Source organism: Fulmarus glacialis, unplaced genomic scaffold, assembly GCF_000690835.1.
Source record: "Fulmarus glacialis isolate BGI_N327 unplaced genomic scaffold, ASM69083v1 scaffold15693, whole genome shotgun sequence".
Classification (NCBI taxonomy): Eukaryota; Metazoa; Chordata; class Aves; order Procellariiformes; family Procellariidae; genus Fulmarus; species Fulmarus glacialis.
The window spans coordinates 21,517-35,493 of NW_009201252.1; the positions used below are offsets into that span (position 1 = coordinate 21,517).

General features: G+C 35.7%; 2 protein-coding genes across 2 annotated transcripts in view; both read left to right on the plus strand.

The window, feature by feature from the left end:
- LOC104073940 (coiled-coil domain-containing protein 18-like) overlaps positions 1-100 on the plus strand; it is a 20,465-nt gene extending 20,365 nt beyond the window's left edge. Inside the window, 1 exon segment of the mRNA XM_009573885.1 lies at positions 20-100. Within this exon segment, the coding sequence (XP_009572180.1) occupies positions 20-100 (81 nt within the window).
- Positions 101-5,264: 5,164 nt separating this feature from the next.
- On the plus strand, positions 5,265-12,278 carry RDH8 (retinol dehydrogenase 8 (all-trans)). The gene is made up of 6 exons (XM_009573886.1): positions 5,265-5,361; positions 6,443-6,604; positions 7,872-8,051; positions 9,111-9,204; positions 10,935-11,118; positions 12,045-12,278. The coding sequence occupies exons 1-6, from the start codon at positions 5,265-5,267 to the stop codon at positions 12,276-12,278; spliced, it is 951 nt and encodes a 316-aa protein (XP_009572181.1).
- The last annotated feature ends 1,699 nt before the right edge of the window (positions 12,279-13,977 follow it).

Here is a 13,977-nt window from a genome sequence, read left to right on the forward strand (position 1 = left end):
AGTTCGTCTTTCTGTGTAGTCACCAAGATGTAGTATTCTAGATCATGCGGACTTGGCTGTGTCGCAGCTGAACGTGAAGTTTCTTTCATTGCAAATTTAAAGCACTGTCAGCTCTTCCACCTTCTGTTAAAGGTTATTTATGACAGTCAAGAACAGGACAGTGCCTGCTGCTACCCTTCACACATAATCATTACATATTTCCAACTTTTCCTAAGACTTTAGGGGTGATTCTGAAGGAAAGGATTTCCTAGCTAGCCCCTGTACAACTGCTGACTAGACCCTTCATTTCCAGACAAATTGCCTTGTTATTATTTTTGCTAGGGAATACCATATAGGGGGAGGCCTTTATGCTAAGGATACCATGATACAAGAAAGGCTTTGAAAATAGACCTACTCCAGTCATGTTCCTTTAGAGGCTTGGGATGAAGGAAATGAAATTGCAAGTTTATTTTCATCTTAGTTAAGTAGATAAAACACTGGATTTCAGAAGCATTCTGCATAAAATATGAAATATATTGCAGAGGGGTTCTGGCTCCACTTAAAATATCATATGGTTGCTTCTTTGTTTAAAAACTGTGTATATTAACATGATGTAAGAAAAGACTTTCTCCATTAGTAACACATTGCAGACTGACTGACGAATCTTCCACAGGAACTTTCTGTCCTAGTTCTAAAAACTCAGTTACCTAATCTAAGGGTAATGTGTTTGTGTGTGTATGTGTTTTGACCGTGGGTATAGTGTGTCTCATTCTTTTTCCCCTCAATACACTACCTTCCTTGCTTATTACAAGAAATATATTTGTTCAGGGAAGGAGTTCTTAGCTAGGGTTGATTTCTGTCCTCTCTGCCCTTATGAAATAACCAGGTCACAGATTTTTTCAGTTGAGTCATTCTTTGTTCTTACTCTGCTTTAATCTGCAGTGAAGATCTTCTAACAATACAGCACTCTGCTACCCTTAGAAGTTGTAAGTATTCCAAATAAAGTAACTGGAAACATGTTACTGAACATTCAGAATGTCTTTTTCATTTTTCTGGGAAATTGGAGTAATCTTCTTTATTTAAAAAACAAAACAAACCAAAACAAACCAGATTTGACTTATAGCAAATAAATCTTTTGTGGCAACAGTTCCGTACTGAAATGAGAAATAAAATTGTGTTAAAAATGGTAAGTGAAGTAAGAAAAAAATTAGTGCTTACAAAGATTGATTTAAAAAAGAAAAAAGTAATTTTTATGTTTTTGTAAAAGTATACGTAGTAAAATAAAAATTAGAAGTTATTGTAATAATCTTTCATTCATTAGCTGTAAGCTTATTATGTGCTACTTACAGATGTCTGTGTACTCTATTTATAGCATTCCTCATAAAGAATAAGCATCTAGCTAAACATGAATAGATATAACATAAACACTTTTATATTTATAATTAACAGGAGCCATAGTATTATGTGATGTTATGAAATATTAGTGGCTGATACGGCCTCTGTTGTGCCACAGTACTAGCTAACGTAAACATAGCTGCTGTGGATCGCGTACTAGAGAGACTGTTTTGTTGATCGCCTAATACTCCTGTTTGTTTTTTTTCTATAAATGAATTGTCAAATAATTAGGTCCAGCATGTAAGCCTGTTTTTTAAGGGGGGGCAAAGCTTAAACCTCTAGAAATAAACAGAAAAAACCCCAAAAAACAATGCCAAGCATACTGTGTTTGGCTGCATTTATTTCTGTATACTGTAGAAAATCCAGAATACTTTAATGTTGGTAAGATTTTCCTCACTTTGTATTGGTAGAAATCATAGGCTTTTTTCCTTTTGATATTTGATACCTTGATGCTGTTGATAGGATTTGTACAAACACTTCCTGAATCGTTAGAAACTTAAGTTGTTAGGAACTTAAACACAATAATGCAGTTCAATGTGAAACCTTAAGCCTTACACAGAGGAGTTATTTCAAAAGACAGTGCTCCTTTAAACTGTACAAAATTTTTACAGGGATTTGTAGATTAAGATTTCTTTTCAAAATATTCTGCATAATACTTTCCTACTTATCTGCTAGAATTTAATATATGCTGAAATTACACTTCAATTACAAGAACAGTGAACAAAAATGCATTAATAACTTCAATCTAGGGGGCAGAATTTGAGAAAGAAGCCATGGACTTCAGACCTGCAGCTAGTTTTCTTGAATTTGTAAGATAAATCTTAATAATGAAAAGTAACATCTTGGTACAAATGGATTTAGATATGGTAAATTGAGTGCAGAAGTTTAAAGGAATGTTCTGATCACAGATATTTTGTTTCAGGGGCAAGAATTGTGAAGGAAGGGGTGTTGCCCATTGGACAAGCAGCAACTGAGGAATGCTGTTGCTGGCAATGTAATCGTGCATTCAAAGAGGAAATTTTAACATTGTATTTGTAAATAATGAATGTTATTTGTACTGATGCAAATGACAACTTTTTAATTTTTCCAACTGTTTTTGAGATTATTGCCTTGCTATAATAACATCTTAATTTATTTTTGAGAAATAAATTTTATTTTTTAGTATCTTGAGTTGCAGGAATTAATTTCAGCTGTCATTTTTTTCCAAGGATTTTAAACTGTGTACTTGTGTTTCACATCTGATTAAGAGCACAATGGTATTAACTTATTAACAGTTTTTGTTTGGGAATATTTTCTCCCTTTTATTTTTTGTACACATAAAATGTTGCAGACACAGTATCTTATTAAAATAGACCTGCTTGTAAGATGTTTTAGGACACTGATTTGATCATAGACACTGGCAAAACCTGCTTGCTTTACTCCAAGCAGTATCTTTCAGATGCAAAGGAGTGTGGGACAGGGCCATAAAGCTTGAACTTTTTTTTTCCCCAAACCAAAATCCATACTAAAATTACCATTGATTAAAATGGCATCATAACTATGCATTCTAAAACATATTTATTTCCAGTTTTCCAAAAGTAATACACAATTTAGCTAGTACAAATGGCTATTGGCCCCAGTTTCTAACACTTTTATATTTACGTAAGTGTCAGAAACTGCAAATATGGTTATAAGAGGCCTAAATCTGAGTCTGATTAACGCAAACATGATTTATGTGCATTAAGATGTGATTCATACTTCAGAAAATGAAGTTAATAAAGTTACTTGACATAAAGCAGAGGGACAGAATTGAATATATTGCAATTTGAAGATTAGGCCTAAGTATTTTGTGTATTAAAAGTGTATCTTGGCTATCTGTTGTATTTCAGCAACTCTGCAGGCAAAAGTGTGCTAAACTCCTTTCAGTGCTTATGCAAACATGTTCCACAAATGCAACTGTTCTACTTTAAGCGGTTATACAAAACGAGGCACACATTTTGCTACCATTGACAAGGTGAAGATACACTCATCTAAAGTGTTTCTGCAGTTTCAGATTATTTATTTTGCTAGTATGAAAATTATGATGTAGCAAAAAAATACTGTTTACTTATGGAAATAAATATATTGTGTGTTTTAAATCAAGCTATTTGTTTCTCTACATAAAAGTAAATGAAAAACATTAGAATTAGGTAGACCGGTGTAATAATTGAAAAATATTAAACTACTTTAATTTCTTTCCTCTCTTTAGGCAGATCAATTTTCCTTCAGGCTAGAAATCTATGCATCAAATTTCAGACAGATTTTTTTAGAGCAAAGGAACATGTAAGCCCTTCAAACCATGATTTCAAGTGGAAAATATAACCATTCTATAATTACCGTTGCATCACAACACTAGTGGAATTCTACTAAAGTAGTGTTGCATAAAGCCTTGCTTGCTCCTCCTACACACACTAAATATAAATGTGCATGAGCAGCAAAAGCAATTTGCCCAATATCTGAATCAGCTAAATAGCGTTTGCACTAAAATTGTGTATCTGGATACTAACTTCTCTGGTAAAACTGTGGGTCAAACCTGATGAATAAATAGAATCATAATTACATTCTCTCATTAACTTTAGATACTGTCTTGCTATGTTGTTGCTTGCCTGAGAAGTTAAAGTGAATTTATTTGTTTTGGAAGGGAAGGACTTTTTTTTTTTTTTTCTAATATCATAATTTCAATTAAATGTTTCTGTAGAGTCCTACTTTTCTTGAGTTACAAACCAATTTACATCTATGCAAATCCTGGAACACAAAGTTCATTCTTCTGAACTGCATTGCATTAACATGGGGTTATTGAATCTTGGAAAACATTTTTCTGTGTATAATGGCATTGCAATTAGCTGAATGCTGTTCAGAAGGCTAATTACTTCTTAAGGTGATGCTTTTTCTGTGTCTCCGGTTGGGTTATAAATTTCACAAGAGACTGATTTTCTTTCTGAATGTAGTATGCCTACAGTTACTGTACGTTAAATGTGAACTGCACCAAATTGCCAGTACAAATGTCCCTTTGTTTAATTTAGAGTTTTTATGCAAAGTTGGTGGAATATTTTCTTCAAAACTAAAACGGAGTCAGACATCATGCTAGTTCTGATTCCCCCCTCCCCCCCCCAACTTGTCAATTGGAAAATAGAAAGTGTTCAAAGAGATTTCAGTGTTGGCAAGGATGTAGTGAAGCTGGTCTGTTCAACATCTTGCTGGCTGTTCTCCATTGCCAGCATACTTGCTTATTTTCTCTATTCTTGGTTGGGAACAGTGCCACAAAGAAATGTGAGGAATCTGTCTAAACAACTTGTCTCTTTCCAAATACACATTCCATTTTTCAATTTACTTTTTCTGGGAAGCCTGTTAGGACTCTTATAATAGTAAGGCATCAGGGAAAAAATCCGTTTGTCATTCTGTTGGAAAAGAATGAGGAGGGTGCTGTAAGTGTAGGAAGCCTGAACACCTTTAGCAGAAGGATTCCATTTTGGGTGCAGTTTACTTTCCATAGATTTGAGTAGAGGACTTGACACTACAGACTGATTTTAATTGTGGCAAGGCTTTTCCTGCCAGTAGTATGCTGGTTATTCCACTATTAAAAAAATCCATGTAGCTTACAAATGTCTTAATTTTAAAGATTAATCAAATTTTGTATTAAATATATCCATGTTGATAATGCAGATTATAAGCTCATGCAGGAGCATCTGCTTCTGGTTTTGTCTAACTGGAGATTATCCCTTAATCAGGCAGGGTCCAGGTGTGTATTTTCAGATTTGTTGACTCAGGAAAGCTGGAGATAGCATTAAAGGCTGATGACATTATATTGTAGCTACATTTAGGTTGTTGCTCCTCTGAACAAGAACTCTTGCTTGAACCACCCAGTGAAAAGAATGGCAAGAAGAAATGTCCTCATTACAGGTTGCTCCTCAGGAATTGGACTGGCTTTAGCTGTAAAAATGGCAAAAGATGAACAGAAAAGATTTCAAGGTAACAATGTGTCTGTTATTTATCTTTATAATACAACAGGTGTTGTATTCAAGTTGGTGACTTGTTTCTTGGTAGTTTGCACCCTCCTACTGTCATGAAAATACAATACAGTGAAAATACACTGCTTTCTGTAAGCAGATGATATTTCTGTACCTGTATTGAAGCTGAACAGCTACTTGAATTGAGTAGTTTACAAAAAAAAACCCCAGACAATAGTATAAAAACAAATAGCTGAAAATGTCTGCAGTATGCTACCTTGGATATACATTCACAGTTGTAATTAGCTTTGCTTCTGGCTACTAAAATCTTTGTTGAATGAAATGTACATGCCCATTTGAGGACTAAAGAAATCAATTTAGGAAAACAGTTCTTAAATTTGCAATTTTTTCCTTAAAGCATGTTTCATTATTCCAACCCTGTGTAGGCATAAAAGGGTGAACAAAGGGGCTGGGATTTGTCTTTCTGCTGCAAAATGGGATATTTGCTATGACTGAAAATGGATGGCAATGCAAATACAGCAATCTGTGTTAATTCAGTTTCTCACGCTTACTCTCACAGTATTTTACTGCTGGATGCAGACTCATAGTTTTCTGGGTAATTAGGCCACAATAATGATAAAACTAATTTCTGTTTTGAGAAGTAGCTTGCAAAAATAGACATTTTTGCAACCTAAGGAAGCATGTGTCTTCCACTTTTTAATAAAATTATGGTGGTTCTGCTAAACATGTTGACGGTGATTAAAAAATTAGGTTTTAGGTACCTAAAAATGATTCAGCGGCATAACTTGATACCCATTATTTAAAGTTTTGGTGATGATATTATCTTCGTATGCTGCATGTTTTTCATTGTGCATACGGGTTTAATTCTCCTTTTGAATTTCTTGAAGATTTCAGAACCAGACTCTGGGAAATCAGTGACAATATATGTTGAAAATAGATTCTTTCTACTTTAAGTTTTTATCTGGGTTCTATCACTGATATTTAAGATGTGGATGTAAAAGCAATATTCTTTAATACTTCTCAGTAAGACTGCCACAGAAGAGGTTTTATTTCTGGTAACTGTTGCTTCTGGTGTGTTGCAGTGTATGCCACAATGCGGAATCTGGCCAAGAAAGAGCCACTCGAGGAAGCTGCAGGTCGCAGGCTGGGCAAAACCCTGGAAATTAAACAACTGGATGTCTGTGATGAACAATCTATTAAAAGTTGTGTGAATAGTATCCCTGACAGAAGGATTGATGTCCTAGGCAAGTACAGGATGTGTATGCTATGAGCAGATAGCAGTTTTCTATTTAACATTTTCTCAAATATCCTGGAGAAGTTTCATTAGTGTATTTTTTAAATGATCAAAGTAATAATTATTATATAGTGTATTCTGTTCAAGATTCTTAAGGCTTCATGCAGATATAAGTGGATTAAATCTCACCATGCTTATATGAAGTAGGAAAGCTTGTTTTCCCTGTTTACAAAGGAGAAACTTGATCACAGAGAAGTGTTTTGGATAAGATGATACAGTTTTTAGTAAATGTGAGAAGAGAACTTTTGCCTAAATTGGCATCTTCTTGTACAAGACTTTCTGCCCTATTGATGAAGCATTACTATTACAAGGAAGGCAACAGCTCTCTGCAGTAAAAAAGCAACAGCATTTGGGAATTAGCAAGTAAAAGAACAAATGCAAAGAAAGTAAGGGTACTTTCATTTTGTATTGAGAATTGTAATTGTACTTTACGAATCATTCAACAAGAAGTGTTTTCATACTGTTTTGCTAAAAATAAATATTAATATCTTAGTAAGATGGAAATTGCTTACACCATCAACTATTAAATCTTCTCTAATAGAAAATTATGGATCTGCCTTTATTTTGATTAATTATTGAAGACTGCTTAAAAAGTTTCTTCTGCAAACTGTATTATACTCTAATTTGACGCACTAGTTGTAGTGCAGAATGCCAGTTCTATCAATCATTCCCCACTTATAAATATCCAGGAGGCAAATAAAAATCAATGGAAGTGTGTGTGTTGGTTTTTAGAATTTTTTTTTTTTTTTTTTTTTTTTTAAGATGTGAATGTTAAAAAACAAAACAAAAAGCAGACCAAAATATGGCCTGGTCTGTCACCTTTTGGAACAAATTGAAGACCTCTGTTCATTCCTATGGGTATTGACTAATTCTTAATATTGAATTATAAACAAATATAGATCATTCTTGGCTCATTTTCCTGTAATGCTTTTATAATTTAAAGAAAAAGGACTAATCAGAAATAAATTAGTTAAAATGCAAAATATCAGATAATTTAAATTGGATTAAAAGCATAACTAAAAATAAAAAATATGGAAATGTCAAGTATATTTGCGCAGCTTTAGTGACAGAATAACATCTTTTAATCTTTTCTTTAAGGATTATTTAAGGATCATTTAATCCTTAATCCTCATTTTACTTTCAAATGCTTTCCAGTAAAGGTTACAAGTTAATATTTATGGAGGTTATTGCTCACTGTTGTCTTCCATTTTGTGCAGTTAGCAATGCTGGAATGGGGCTCATTGGACCTATTGAATGTCAGACCATAGATGAAATGAAAACTGTGATGGATACCAACTTCTTTGGATTGGTTCGACTTCTGAAGGAGATTTTGCCTGACATGAAGAGGAGAAAGAGCGGGCATATAGTTATAATAAGCAGTGTTATGGGAATACAAGGCAAAGTTGTGGTTTTTTTGGTTTTTTGTTTGTTTGAACTAAGAGTTCACTATTCAAAATCTAAAGCTTACCTCTTTTTATCTGGAAAAAAAAAAGTAGGAACTAGCATATCTAACTATGTGCTTTCTAATGCTGAAGTTCCAATTATAAAAAGCATAGCACTTAGACCTGATGTTTTTTTAATGCATCTAGGTAGTATGTTACTACACAACTACTCTCGAGACATTTTAACAACAAAACCTGCACAGTGAATTTTTTTTTTTTAGAGTTTTAACTCAAACTGATTATTTATTTTTTAAAATTCTATTATTTTATTTTTGTTATCTGGAAAACAGGGCTTAGTAGCATTACTTTTCTCTTTCCTATTGCAGAAGATTATGGGGACAGGCAAACATGCTTACTACACTCTGCACCTTTTTGTAAAGTTTCTCCTCTTATAAAACTCCAGAGAGTCTAATTTTAGCCACAGATAATGATTCTCCTACTCTTGTGTTCCAGCCAGTCTAGATGTATTTGTTTCAATTATTACAACAGTGGCATTGATCTTACCTGGATTATTCTGGTGAGCGAGGGTCCTAAGTCAAACTGCAAGAGTTATTACTGTTTAATACAATACTTACCATCCACTCAAATGGATTGATGTAGTGCTTTTTCTAAATCACTCATATGCAAGCTGGATCTCGTGCATAATCGTATCTCCTGCATTGCACTCAGCTTCTGTGTTCATCTATAGCCTATTAAAGTCTTGCTGATAAATAATGCAGATGGTATTGTATGTACGGACACTTTCATACTGTAGACTACAGAATATTTAATTAAAGAGATCACAGCATCAGCTAGGAGGAGGAAAAGCATTAGTCAAGCATCCTTTCCTAGAATAAACAATTTTGAGAACATATGCAAAAAATCAGTATTTAGATTCAGCATACACAAGGATTTTTCTAATGTGTTCCCAACCAGAGTGTAGAAATTTTGGGGAAAATACAAGAGTTTTTAAAACTAAACTATTAGTATGTTGAATACAATCACATTCTCAGGATGTTTTGTTTGTACCATCAGGTATCTTATTTAATGATGTTTATGCTGCATCTAAGTTTGCTGTGGAAGGATTCTGCGAAAGTTTAGCTATACAAGCACTCAAGTTCAAACTACAGTAAGTATTGATCCACTGGTGTAAACTGTATTTTAGATAATTTTAAATATATTCAGAGCTAGCAAACATTTTTAAAGCTTGCTGCTATCTAGGAGAAACAGATTGAGGAACCCATGGAAATTGTACATCACAAAAGGCATAGAAATGTCCACATTCTTCACACTACGTAAGCAAATAAAAAGGTCTAGATGCTAAAATCAACATGTTCCCTTGATCAGTTAAAGGCTGTTTAGCTTTGGATAAAATACAGTTTATGTAACGCTTCTGAAAACAGATTCTTGCATACAATATCATAGGAATAAAATTATAGTATCAACCTGTAATATTTTTCCTTTAGACAGAATAACAGACTGCTTAGGCAATTCACAGATAAAAAAGTTGAATGGCTCATCATAGAGAGAGAGGAAGTGGAAATCCATCAGAATGGAACACAGGGTGAGATACCTATAATGACAGGAGGTGGGAGGAAAGTGAGAAGAATGTGGTGTACTATTTCTTAATGTTTAAGACAATATTTAAGAGAATGGTCCTGTTCATCTGTGGGACTTTGGGGTTTGTTTTGTCACATGTATATTCACATTCGTGTAATTCTGCTACTATTCTTTGTGTGAAGTCCAACAATTGTTAAATATGCATTGCATCTCTGCATGCCTAAGCATTTAACCCTTGTGCTGTGGGAGAAGAGACAGCTGCTGTCATGGGATTTCAGAGACAAGGCGGCACCCAAACTGTGATTTTGCATACCGCTCTGAAAAGTTTGGAGAGATTTAAAATAAATATATTGTAAATGACACACAGGATATACCAGAACTCATAGTAAGATTTCAAGAGTATAAGATACAGCAAAAAGAAGGTTAAAAAAAGAAAGTAGAATGGGAAAGGTCCAAGGTCCAGTGTGAAGTGTGATGCAAGAGAAAAGGCTTTAATTCCAGCAGCAGCTGGAATTCTGCTATCAAGGTCAATAGCTTGATTTAGCTCTAAAGAAGAGCCTGGCCAGAACTCAGGTCTAGGAAGAGGTCCTATCCCAAAAAGTGTTTTGATAAATATTGTGGCTGGGATTAACTTCTGACCAAGAAAAGAACCGGGAAAGAGCTGACCAGTAACTGTATTTCAGTGATTTGCTATAATATACTACTGAGCAAAATAAAATTTTCCAGATTTGGCAGCAGCCAAAATCTGTCCACCCTCAGCAAAATTCTCTATATTGTATTTTATTATAATATTGTGAAGGGATCTTGAATTATCTAACGCTGACAGCCTGACAAAGAAAATCCATGTTTGGGCAATTGCCCCCTCTCTTACACCTACTTCTAGTATTATCATGGGAAAGCTATAACAAAGAAATCTATGTAGGATTTTGTCCAGAAAGTAATGAATTTTGATCCTTTAATTATTTTTCTTAATATTTTACAAGTTCTTGTGGATAAATCATCCTTCGATTCCACAGCTGCGAGACAGCAGGTAACAACTGCACTCACTTCTGCCATGAATTAAGTTACAGCACTTCCCCGAAATTTAAGCTATGCAGATTTCTACTACTACATGTGGATGGGTAGGAGCATAAGAGCAATAATGTGGTATGGATTGCTTTTACAGAATGTACTGTTCAATACTGCTTGCTAACGTGTACTCACAGCGCAACTCTTCAATATTCTTTTTTGAAAAGGATAGAGAGGTGTATTTCCCACGGAGGATAGTCAATAACCAGTATATCTTTGCTTTTTGAACAGGTTAAGTTTGATTGAACCAGGCCCAGTGGTTACAGAGTTTGAAAGAAAAGTATTTGAAGATGGAATGAAAATGGATCTTTCAGCTGCAGATGAGGAAACAGCTGAGATGTTTACTAATATTTACCTTAAAAATTACAAACAAATTTTCCAGAGCCTGGGACAAAGTGCTGAAGATGTTGCAGAGGTAACTTATCAACAATTCTCCATCTTCTTTTTTCTTGAATTTTTTTTTTTTGTTTGTAATTTACGAATGCACTGGTTGGTTGGTGGGTTTTTTTGGTAGAAGCGTTAGATTTAATTAAATGTAATTTACACAATTTAAAATTATTTTTAAGAAGTCAAGAGAATCTTTAGAGTTTTAAACAAAACCGTTTAGAATATTAAAAGAATGTTCATTTTGAAGTATTGAAGACAACTATGAATTGTAATTTAAATACCACTGAGGTATTAGATGCACTTATACATCATCTGGTGAAGTCTGAACATTCTGCAGTGTTACCATACATCCACATAGGGTTCCCACCATAGTTTAAAGCCGTTCTCCTCTCCATCTCACTAGTAATCCCTCCGCCAATGTTAAGATCACTCAGCTACCCCAGACACCAAGGCACAATAGAAGATACTTGGATGTAGTTTCTGGTGCTTGCGGTATCCCGCAGGAAGACAAGTTTAGGCAAGCTGTGGAAGGGGACAATGATTTCAGGTGCTTACTGCTAAGGAATAGCTTCAGTGTCAACTGAATATTCCCAGATCTTGCTGCAAAGTGCACTGTTCCAATCCTTTCCCAGTGAACTGTAAAAGAAAGGATCTACCTATTGTGGGCATACAGGCCTAATTTTGAAGAACTATTCAGGATACTTAGGTATAAGGTACTATCACCATGATATAGATAAACAGAAATAAGACTAAGAATAAATAAGAAGTACTTCTCATGGCCTTAAAAATATTTTAAGAAAAAATTCTAATGAAATTCTAATAAAACTACATAAAGGTTTTACATAATTCTAGCATTTTATTCTTCTACTTTTCCTCTGCTTAACTGAAAACTAAGTTTTTACTTTATTGTTTTGGTAAAGGTTCTTTAACAATTCCGTTTCTCATTCTTGACAGCATACAGTAAAGATAATTCTTGCAGAAAATCCACCTTTTCGCCATCAGACCAACACCTTGTATACTCCGATGACAACCCTGAAATACGCAGATCCAAATGGGGATCTACCCATTGATATATTCTACAAAATGGTTTTTCATCATGACAAAATCTTCAGTGCAAGTCTTAACTTTATCAAATTGCTAAGGTGGAGAAGTAGAAAGAGCTTTGACCTGGGAAAACCCTCACAATAAGTATGAGATTATACAGTGCAAATTGGAATTACTTGTTGGAGCTACTAATAATGCAGTGTGTTGTTATTCAAATGCCTTTGCTCTGTAATTGCGAGAAGGCATTCAAGATGTTTATTTAAGCTTACCTAAGATACTAGCTCAATGTGTTTATCTTGAACTTTACTGTTTGCAGAACCTTGAAATTAAAATCCTCTAACTATAGGTTTATTTTGTTTAGTGTTTGCTTTTTACAGATATCTGTTTTCATGGGAACATAAATATAGACTGATACTTGCATATTCAGTATTAACCCGATTCCCTTCACTTATTAGAATGTAATACATACTGAGATGTGTACTGTAGTTATTTAGATTCTTAGTATCATAAAAATACTTTCTTTTTACTGATTAGAATATAACAGAATTAGTGTAGTAATCCCTCATTCACAGGAGCATTCTCATTTTCAGAGATCAGCTCTATTTACCAGTAACATAAGAGAAAGTCTCATCAATCTCCAAATGTCACAACCAGAATATTTATTATTCATATGTATATGTTATAATATTCTGAATGCTTCCTTTATATGCAGTGGTTATTAGCATATTACACATAGTACACAATAAAATGTTTTTTAAAAGCATCTCAAAATAAAATACCTTCTGTCTGGGTACTATTTTTTGCAAAAATAACAAAATATTATCAGTAAGAAGTAATTTAAATCCATTAAATGCCTTCAGTGCCACAGGCTCTCCTTTTCCAAGGCATCCTAATAAGTACTTACTAAACCAAAATTCTAGCATGAGGAGAAGGTCTTTTTCCTCTCTTTCTCTCACCGTAGTCCTCAACCCCTAAGCTGAGGGCCTGGGTTTATGCTATTCCTGCATGGCATTCTTGTTCTCTGAGCACCAGCCTTGCCTTGCCGCTGCCTCGGGCCAAGACGAAGGCCCAGTGTCCCTCGGGCCTCCAGGCTTCTCCGCACGTTCCAGCAGCAGTCCTGGTTTCACTTGGAGAGCCCAGTTGGAGCTCACTGGGGATACAGAAGCTTTCTTTTTCCCTCAGTACTTCCTCACCAAGCCTCAATCTAACTCCGTGTTGGGACTTGCAGTGGCCCTGCCCTGCCCTACCTCCTCTCAAAGGCTAGCTTGGAGGAGCCAAGCAGCAGCCCCTGCGTAGGCAGCTCCTGCGGATACCATGCACTTCAGGTAGCACTTGGTTTGCTTTGCAGTCGTGACCCTTTAGTGAGGCCCAAGGTCTGGGGGTGCGCAGGGACCTCCCTAGGACCGCAGGCAGCAGAGTGCTTGGAGGGCAGCGCCCGCAGCAGCCCCTGCGCACAGCTGGAGGCCTCATTTATGCTCCACTCATAACTCGGACCCCTTTCTCCAAAATATCAGACTGGTGCCTGCACCCCAACATCAGTGCACAGATGCGGCACAGGTGGGAATAGCAGCTAGGCTACACACAGGAAAGCAGGAATTAAATGACAGTAGAGTGCTGCCGGGGCTGAAGGGAGCATGGCCAGTTGCCCCTCTGCACCCCAAGATGCAGCCAGAGAGACCCCGTCACCGTCCGCTGAGGGTTAGGGTTCAGCGCAGGGTTAGGGCCTGGGCAGCAATGTCCGAAGAACAGCAGGGCCTGTCAGTGGCGAGGGCTGTGGCTGGAGCGTCCCCTTTCCTCTCAGTATGGCTTAGGTGTGGTTGTCTCTGGCCTGCAGCTCGGGGCT

Coding starts and splice junctions, on each gene's coding strand:
- RDH8 (XM_009573886.1), top strand. CDS start 5,265: ATGGCAAGAAGAAATGTCCTCATTACAGGTTGCTCCTCAGGAATTGGA. Junction 8,052..9,110: donor CAGTGTTATGGGAATACAAG/GCAAAGTTGTGG, acceptor TTGTACCATCAG/GTATCTTATTTAATGATGTT. Junction 9,205..10,934: donor GCACTCAAGTTCAAACTACA/GTAAGTATTGAT, acceptor CTTTTTGAACAG/GTTAAGTTTGATTGAACCAG.